This window comes from Podarcis gaigeae (genome assembly GCF_964106915.1).
Source record: "Podarcis gaigeae genome assembly, chromosome: 13".
NCBI classification, from domain to species: Eukaryota; Metazoa; Chordata; class Lepidosauria; order Squamata; family Lacertidae; genus Podarcis; species Podarcis gaigeae.
The window spans coordinates 854,374-863,834 of NC_139689.1; the positions used below are offsets into that span (position 1 = coordinate 854,374).

General features: G+C 54.8%; 1 protein-coding gene across 1 annotated transcript; it reads right to left on the reverse strand.

Moving 5' to 3' along the window:
- Positions 1-4,237: 4,237 nt before the first annotated feature.
- LOC310830588 (E3 ubiquitin-protein ligase TRIM56-like) lies at positions 4,238-9,202 on the reverse strand. Its single transcript, XM_083710368.1, has 4 exons — positions 9,136-9,202; positions 6,981-8,298; positions 5,043-6,743; positions 4,238-4,987 (listed from the first exon to the last, which is right to left on the reverse strand). Exons 2-3 carry the CDS (start codon positions 8,265-8,267, stop codon positions 5,763-5,765), a joined length of 2,268 nt encoding a protein of 755 aa, XP_083566494.1. The 5' UTR covers positions 8,268-8,298; positions 9,136-9,202; the 3' UTR covers positions 4,238-4,987; positions 5,043-5,762.
- Between the last annotated feature and the right edge of the window lie 259 nt (positions 9,203-9,461).

Genomic DNA, 9,461 nt, shown 5'->3' on the forward strand with positions numbered 1-9,461 from the left:
GGGGACTAACACTGCAAGCTGATAAGGCTTTGCGTAAAACCGCTGTGAATTGTGATCGCGTCAATGGGCGCATGTTTGAGTGAATGAAGAAAGGGCCCTTGCACTGGGGCCGGACCCTGAAGAAGCGGCGTGTGTCGCGATATGGGCAGGGGCCTGCCTGTTCCTTTGGAGACAGCACGAGTGTGACCCCTTTCCGCAACTGGTCATTTTTTGACGACCGAATCTTAACATTCAACGTATGCCCAGAGAACTTGATGTCGTTGTCTGCCAACCCTGATTGCAGGGGCCCAGCCAAACACTCCCCAATGTGCATGGCACCAAAAAAGGCTAGGGAAAATGCTGCCCAAGACGCGTTTCGAAATTAGACCAGCAGATCTCTGGTAGTTTTTTCCAAATTAGATAATTTATGTCTATGGTGATAGGCTTCCTGCCATCCTGACGTGGGGAAATGACATGCCGCCACCCAGCCAGCAACTTCTTGACATGGAAGCTGTCACAGGGGTCTGGCCAATGACGGAATTTACAAAAGAAAGAAATAGCCACCCTGTAAAACATTAAAGTTTTTATGGCAAGGCTCTTGCGCTTTAGGAGCACCAAGAACTGAAGCACCTCCTCCTCGGATGTGCGCCGTGTTGCGGAGCCACAAAAGCGCCCAAAGGCATCCCAGGCCCTGGAATAAGAACGTCTAGTGGAGGGTGCTATTGCTGCCAATACTCCCTGGTTTACTTCTCGCTTCCAATCTCCCACAGATCGTCTGGGAAGGCGTCCGGGGACTGGGCTGCTTCTGGTGCCATCGTGCGGAAACGCTCCATCTGGAAACGAGACAGGGCATCAGCAATGTTATCGATAAGGCCAGGTATGAAGCGGGCAGTGAAAGAAATATTGTGCCGCAGGCACTCCAGCACAAACAGGCGCAGGACCTTTATGACCCTCTGGGACTTTGCTGACTGCCTAGATATAACTCTTATCACCGCTTGATTGTCGGACCAGAAGCAGACCCTGGAAATCGAAAAGAGGGTTCCCCAGATGCGAATGGCGACTAGAATAGGAAAGAACTCCAGAAAGGTTAAATCCCGAGTAATGCCTGCTGCGTGTCAAGAAGATGGCCACGGCTGGGCGCACCAATGTCCCCTGAAGAACACGCTGAAGCCAAAGCGGCCAGAAGCATCAGAATGAACCTGGAATGCCACCCTGGGGTTAAGGCTCTTCTGCCAAAATGAAACCCCATTATAATCCTGCAGGAATGCAAGCCAAACACTCAGATCGTCCTTTATCTGCTTTGTCACCCTCATGTGATGGTGGGGGGCTACCCCCCCGGCCGTGAGCCGAGCCAGATGGGCACAAAAGGCATGACCTGGAGCCACTACTCTACATGCAAAATTAAGATGACCCAACAGGGATTGCACCTGACGAAGGGTGGTCTTTTGAACCCCAAGCATTGCCTCCAGAAACACTTCCAAGGATTCCAGCTTGGTCTGTGGGAGGCGTGACGGCGGCTGAATTGTGTCCAATTCAATACCCAAGTAGGAAAGGAGAGTCGAAGGGCCCTCGGTCTTGTCGGCAGCCAGAGGTATGCCAAAGTCAGCTGCAAGGCGCATGAATGTAACTAGGGATAGAGCGCAGTCAGGGGAGTCTGGAGTCACCATAATAAGAAAGTCATCTAAGTAGTGGGTGACAAAAGGGGAACCAGATGTGGTTTTGAAGGCCCATTCAATGAATGTGCTGAAGTTTTCAAAAGCCGCCCAGGCCACAGAGCAACCCATGGGCATAGCCTTGTCAAAAGACCAGCTATGCCTGAATTTGAATCCAAGCAGCCAAAAATCTTCAGGATGAACTGGGAGCAGCAGAAAGGCTGACTCGACGTCGCATTTTGCCATTGATCTTGGAAGGCAGAACAGCAAAAGAGGCTTGAGCCAAGGGGTCAGCCTCTTTTCTTTTGGCCTTAGGCCCACCCCTGGCCGCTCGTCCATTGTCCTCACTGGCCGAGGGCGGGTCAAAGGCCAGCTTAAGCAGGTGGGTGGCACCTGCCCAGGTGAGCCCCACTCGGTGCCGCAAACCCCGCCCACCTGTGGGGAAGGGAGGACAGATATTATCTCTTTGACATCTGCTCAGAGGGCATTCCACAGCGCAGGCGCCACTACTGAGAAGGCCCTCTGCCTGGTTCCCTGCAGCTTTGCTTCTCGCAATGAGGGAACCACTAGAAGGCCCTCAGCGCTGGACCTCAGAGTCCTGGCAGAACGATGGGGGTGGAGACGCTCCTTCTGGTATACTGGGCCAAGGCCATTTAGGGCTTTAAAGGTCAACACCAACACTTTGAATTGTGCTCGGAAATGTACTAATACATCACTCATACATCACGGTTATATCATGAAAGGAGAGGTCTGGTGGCAGGAATCTGAGCATCCCGGACCCTGCCCCATGATTCTCCTTGCCCTCCACCAAACACCTATCAAGTGTAATAAAAGAGATCTTTCCATTTCCCTGTTTCCCAGTCAAGTTAATCACACCCTTTTGTCTTCATCTAGGTTTGTTATTTCTGGAATGGCTACCTGTCTGGCACTCAGGTATCAGGATGCCAGGAATTATCCCTCAGGCAGAGGGGCTGCTGAGGAGCTGAGCTCACAGGTCTATATGCATTTCTGGAGTTTTCCCAGTGAGCCAGTACAGAGATCCATTGATCAGTGAATTCTTACATTTGGTATCGTGCAGCAAAGGCCCTTTGAATAGATAGGAAGAAACTGTGACCAAGTGTTTTGTGGGGACAAATCACAAAAGTCACAAAGTGATTGTGCTGATTTTGGTAGTGGGCTGCATGTGCATGGTATCTGCTGGAGGGGCAACCCCCCCAACCTATACATAAATTCCTGCAACACTAGGAGCCGCCAACAGCCTTCTGTTGTATCAAAGCAACAGCAGCCCAGAGTCTCCTGGGGGTGGCTAAAAAAACTCCCACTTGTGTTGGGGCAGAATATTTCTTTTAGGGGCTGCAGTCTCCTCCAGGATCCTGGCTACGATTCCTGCATTGCAGGGGCCTGGGCTGGGTGGCCCCGGGGGTCCTCTCCAAATCTACAATTCTAGGATTCTGCCATCATCACCACCTGCATAGAGAGAGATCCCGAGTTGCACATATGTATATATTTATGCGTGTGAGAATACACACAAACACACATGCATGGTCTGTGTGGGCGTTCCACAGAGGTGGAATTGAAATCATCAAAGGACAGAAGGAAATGAAATTGCTGGGGGTTCGCCAGATGACTCTCAGGGTCCTTTCCAATGATTCTACAAACTTTATTCCAGCCAGTATCAGCACTGGAATCCGACTGATTTTAGGCATTGTCGTTTGAAGTTGTTCTCATATATATAAGAAGAGTTTCCATATTTGCAATTCATTTAGTTGTTGTAATATTTTGTAAATTGCTTTTGGGTGCCAAATGAATTAAACAAATATCTGCTCATTGTTGTTTCCATTATGCTGTATGGTGAGATTCTGCCCCATTTCTTAACAGTTGAGCTCCTGCTCCCAGACTCTCTGGCTGCTCCCAGTGGAGTTTCTGCATGTTCAAAAATGGGGGGGTGGGGTGTTTCCCAGGCAGCTGTTTGCTGTGGAGTTTATGCTTCTCATACAGGATGTTTCTGTGGCCCTTTTACATATTAAGTTCCCATCTGAAAGCATCTCAGGGCAAAAATATCAGAACTGCAAGACGTTTTTTATCCAGACTCTTTATTTCAGCTCATACACAATTGTCCTCTCTTGCAAAGATGCAAATATACAAGTTTGTTTTATTATTGAATGATATTTATAGGGGAAAGAGAGAGGAATGGTGATCACAACAGAGTTACAAAGCACGTTCTTCTGTCAGACTGTTCCGGAAGGCACAGACGGGATCCCCACTCAGTGATGGTCTCCTTGGGGTGTAAATGAATATAACATTCAGGCTTAATATCATGCCCCACACTCTCAGATTCACTCTCCAATTACGCACACTCTGTTGTGTTATGCCTCATTTAGCAGCTGGAAGCTGGCCACACCAGCAGGCCAAATCCGAGAGCCCTCCTGCGTGATGGATTCTGCCAATCTTTTGCAAAACACCTGGCCAAGCCCTGAGTTTCCTCCTGAGAGCAGAAACGGCACTTTGGAAAGGTTATGATGCCCACCATCTTGTCGGAGGGGTCCTCCTCTGTCAGAAGTTTTTAAAAAGTAGCTCCTAAGACCCTTAATCCCTTAATCTGAATAAAATTGGTGAAAAAGCAGAGAGTTTAGTGAATACAATATGTCCTTGCAAGAGCGGGTGTCCCAAGCAGGCACACCCACAATTGACAAAGCATAAGCTTATATTCCCTATACCTGAAGCACAGGGTCCCTCCCTTGTCTCCCCACTGGCTGGGTACTGCAAGGTTTACAGCCCATCAGGACCGCCTAATTTCCCTACTAAAATCCCCGCCTTTGTCGACATCTCCCATCACTCTGATTTCGAGGACCACCCCTCCTGTTTACCTTTCTCCTTATTTGGTCCATGCTTTCTATGCTTTTCACACATTGACTCAAGAGACAAAGCCAAATCCTGACCACTAACAGGTGTAAACAAGTTCTATACCTGTTGAAGTATTGTGATAGGAACTTTGAGGTCTTAGGTATATGTTAAATGTTCATAAGCGTACCATCCAAGCACATGCATAGATCAGCACAGGAAGACCGACCTGGAACCATTTTGATTCCCAGACTGAGGAATTGATTTCTCTGCAAGGTCAAAGTGGGAAACCTCCCCATTGTTTCTTTCCTCACAAATCCTGTCTTAAGGGTATGTCTGTGTATGAATAGGGTGAGCCTGTGACCTGGCTCAGGAACTAAGTATTTATCATTACAAAAGACTGGCCAGGCTCCCCAGGGTATCCAATCAAGTGACCATTAACAGGTGACCTGCCAGACAGGAGATAAACAAGGCACTCAGATTTCTGCCCTTTCTGTGATGTAGGTATGATGTGCCTGGGGGTGGTGGTCTTGAGCTACACCCCTTCTGTGATGTATTATGATGTTTCACGGGGCGGTCTTGATCTACAGGGTGGCAATTTCAAAAGTCCATATAACGCCTTGCCCGCCATTGTTCTGGGTTCCCCCTCCCTCCTGTGTGTGGTGAGTGAGGACCCTGTTGCAACAGATCAATAAAGATCAGGCTTACTAGCTGCTTTGCTTCTCAATATTCTCTGATTGGCCTCTGCTATTCTCTCCTACCAATAGGGAACCTACGTAATGACTCTATATGGGCTCTTGGATACCCCATAAGGGCAGATTTTTTTGTATACAAACAAACCGTCCCATTTACGAGCATCCTGACCGCAAGCTGGTTTAAATATAAGAGTAAGCAGGTCTCTGCTGCTGCCTGCCATTATCTAGCAGTTGCAGCCTTTTGGATTTTTGGTGAAAAAAGCAGCATTATCATTCCTCACATCCTCTGGACTTTTCCATGCCCCGATTTACGCGTGAGAACAAAAGGAACGTAAACTTTGGCAGGTAGGTGATCTATGCCAGGCTCTATCATTTCCACAATGCCCTCTGGTGGCCGCCCTTGGGAACAACAAGCCAAGGTAAGTAAAGCACAACTCTGGGAGCTGACCGAATCCAGACAGGAGGGTAGGCGGGAGGAATTGTTGCTTTTACTCTCCTACACACACCATTGCTCACCTTGGGCAATCCAGTCTGCCTTGGGTCATTAACTCTGGGGCATACAGCTTTTACCCCCCTCCCTTGCCCTTCCTCTGTCTCACTTGCCCTGATACCTGATCCGGAAGATGTGGACGGTGCCGTTGCTCAGAGCCACGGCAAAGCGCCGCTTCCCAGCCACCGTGACCACCCGCGGACGGTTGATGCTATGCTTGGCAGTGAGGAACGCCCCCACCTTCTCCCCTCTGGGGGAGAAGGCCACCACCTTGTTCAGCTCCCGCAGGACCACGTAAATGATGCCCATGGCATCAGCACAAACGCCCCCCGGCAGGCACTCACCCAGCTGCTCCTCAGAGCACTCGGCCACCAGCTGCCCCGTCCTGGTGAACAGGACCACGCTGCGGCGGTACCAGTCGGAGCCCACAAAGCCGTCTTTGTGGTTGGCCAGGAAGACAAGGCTCCTCTCCCCACTGCCCTCAGGCACAATCTTCTCCAGCAGCCGCCCCTCCAGGTCGTACACCTCTAACTGCCCAGCCACACACACCGCCATACGGTCTCCCCCCAGCCCCACCACGGCATGGCTGGCCTGCCCATGCCCCAGGGCCTTCTGCCACACCAGGCCACCCTCACCGTTCAGGAGGTAGAGGCAGGAGCCGGCTGTGAAGGCTACCTTGCTGCCCACAGTGGCCACGCTGATCGGGGCCACGTCACTGGGGACGGGGACAGTGCCCTTGAACTCCCCTTGCAGGGAGAAGCGCTTCAGATTCTGGTTTTGCTTGTCGGCCACCAGCAGCTCTCCAGAGCCAAAGGGGCAGAGCCCTGTGACCAGGGGGCACTTCTGGTCGCTGGGGCTCTTGATGCAGAAGCTACATGAGAAGAATGGCTTGGGTGTCAGAAAGGGGGTTCCTTGGACCTTGGGAGGAGGCACAGGGGCTGCGGCTTGCTGGTAGCCCCTGAGGATGAGGGTGGTCATCTGGAATCCCTTCTTGGCAGGCGGCACTTGCTGCTGTTGCTTCCTCCTCTTCTTATTTGCCCCTTTTGTGGCCGCCTCCTGGGGGCCCTCTGGCAGGTGGGTCTCTTTCTTTGTCTCTTTTGTGGCCGCCTCCTGGGGGCCCTCCGGCAGGTGGGTCTCTTTCTTTGCCCCTTTTGTGGCCGCCTCCTGGGGGCCCTCTGGCAGTTGGGTCTCTTTCTTTGTCTCTTTTGTGGCCGCCTCCTGGGGGCCCTCCGGCAGGTGGGTCTCTTTCTTTGCCCCTTTTGTGGCCACCTCCTGGGGGCCCTCCGGCAGGTGGGTCTCTTTCTTTGCCCCTTTTGTGGCCACCTCCTGGGGGCCCTCCGGCAGGTGGGTCTCTTTCTTTGCCCCTTTTGTGGCCGCCTCCTGGGGGCCCTCCGGCAGGTGGGTCTCTTTCTTTGCCCCTTTTGTGGCCACCTCCTGGGGGCCCTCCGGCAGGTGGGTCTCTTTCTTTGCCCCTTTTGTGGCTGCCTCCTGGGGGCCCTCCGGCACTCCAGTGGGGCTCTCCTCTCGGAACTCCAGGTGGAACAGGCGGGGACTGCTGCCCTCGATCTCAGCGTTGACCTCCAGGCAGGGCAGGCGGGTGGCCAGCGGCTCCCAGGAGAAGCCCTGCAGATGCCTGAGACGCTCACAGATGACCTGCTCCAGGGAGACGATCTCCACCTCCCTGCCCAGGCCCAGCACCTTCTGGGCAAAGGCCACGGTGCTGGAGGCCACCTGCTCTTGGAACTCCAGATCGGAGCAGAGGGCCTGGCAGGCCTTCTGCCGCTCCTTCACGTAGTCCGTCAGCTGGGCCAGGACCTCCTCCTGGTGCGCCAGCAGCCGCTGCACCGCCCGTGAACACGCCTGCTCCACCGCATCCCGGATGCTAGCCTCGCGCACCTGCAGCTGCGCAGCCTCCCTCTCCAGGCTGGCCCTCCCCGCCCGGATGACCTGCACCGTCTCCTCCACCCCGGCCAGGAGCTCCACGATGACCGGACGGCGGGCCTGGGCCGCCTCAGCCAGGGGCAGGCAAGGGTGCTGGAGGTGGGCCCCCAGCCGGCACTCCCGGCAGAGGACGGCGGCACAGGGCGTGCAGAAGAAGCGCAGCTCCTCGCCGGTGTGCTCTTTGCACTGCAGCGCCTGGCGCTTCCGGATCTCCTCGTCGTGCTTTCCGGAGAGGTAGTCCTTCATGGCCACCACACGGTGGAGGTGGGTGAGGCGGGAGCAGCGGTGCCCGCTGGCGCAGTCCCGGCACATGTCGTCGGCGCAGTCCAGGCAGCGGGAGACGGCTGGCCGGCCGGCCTCCTGGCCGATGAGCGGGCAGAGGCTGCAGGTGGGCTCTGCCTCCCCTGTGGGGTGGACCAGGTCCAGCAGGCCGTTGATGAAGAAGTTGGTCCGGAGGGCGCCCACGCCCCCCTCTGGGAGGGCCACCCGCTCACGGCACTCAGGGCACTCAAGCTCCTTCTGGCCTCCTGCCAACTTCCGCAGGCACTCCTGGCAGTAGCTGTGCAGGCAGGGCAGGATCTTGGGGCGGCGGAGGCGCTCCAGGCAGATGGCGCAGGTCAGGAAGCCGCTGGTGAGGGCTTCGGAGAGGGACGGGGCCTTGGCAGCCATGATGGGGTGGTCCCTGCTGCAGGGAGCTTGCCTTGAAGGGGGGGGAGAGAGAGAGAGAGAGAGCGCACTGTGAAAAGGATCCAGAGGACCAGCAGAGTCTGTCTTGTGGCTCGGAGCCAAGGACAGCCCCCCTCCTCCCTGACTTTGCCCAGTCCTCTCGGGACAAAAGTACTGCAAACACCAGATATGGCTGGACCTTTGAATTCCCTGCAAGGCCAGCGCTCAGGGAGGGAGCGGGAGACCAGCAACATCTGGAGAGCCCTGCTGGGCTTCCCCCCTTTCCTCCCGCTAGGAGGCTGGGGTGAGAGGGGGCTCCCCGGATCGGGGTGTCCCCGGGAGGCAGGAGAAGGAGCCCTTGCGCCTGATGTAAGGAAACCGAGGCTCTGTACAAGAAGCGCACGTCCGTAAGTGCGCTAGGTAGGAAGGCGCGCACAGGAGCGCGTTAAACGCACAGCCACAAACACGGGGAAACCCACACACGGGGTGGAAAGCGCCACTCTCCGGGGGTTGAGCTGCACAGGCGACCCCCGGTTTTTACAACACGTCCAGAAGGGATGGGTGTGAGTCAGAAGTGGGGGGGGGCTCTTTCCAACGGGATTGGGGGTTGGGGGACAGGACTCCTGGGTTCCCAGAAGACCCCTGGCGCTGGTGGGGGCGCCCTTGCCCAGCTGTCATCGAGGCCCTTGCGACCAGCATGACCTCCCCTTCCCGTGATCCAGGGATAGAAGGACCACCCCCCGACCCACCCCGGCCGCCCCTAACCCTCCGAAGGTCTCCGGGCCAAAGGTTGCCACCCCAACCCCAATAACTCCGGGGCGACACCCAACTGGCTGGCAGCTTAAATGCCCACCCGCGAAGGAGCCCCTACCTCGGAGCGGCAGCTGGGCTGGGGGTCCTCTCTGAGATGTGGGGCTGGGAGTGTCACCGTGTGGAAGTTAAAACAAATCTGACGCTCCCAGGGGGCGGAGGATCCCCGCAAGGGCAGGTATGTTCAAAGTCCAAAGGTTTAATCCTGTGCCTAGTTTATTTACAACTTGAATCAACAAAAAAGTTCAACAACATTGGGGTAAAATCGGATATAAAGCTTTGGTCGGCCCTCACGCATTTTAACTTCATCAAATCTGGCTCTCTTTGAAAAAACGTTTGGGCACCCCTGTGCAAGGCGCAGTGGGGCTGGGAGGTTGTGACAAGGGG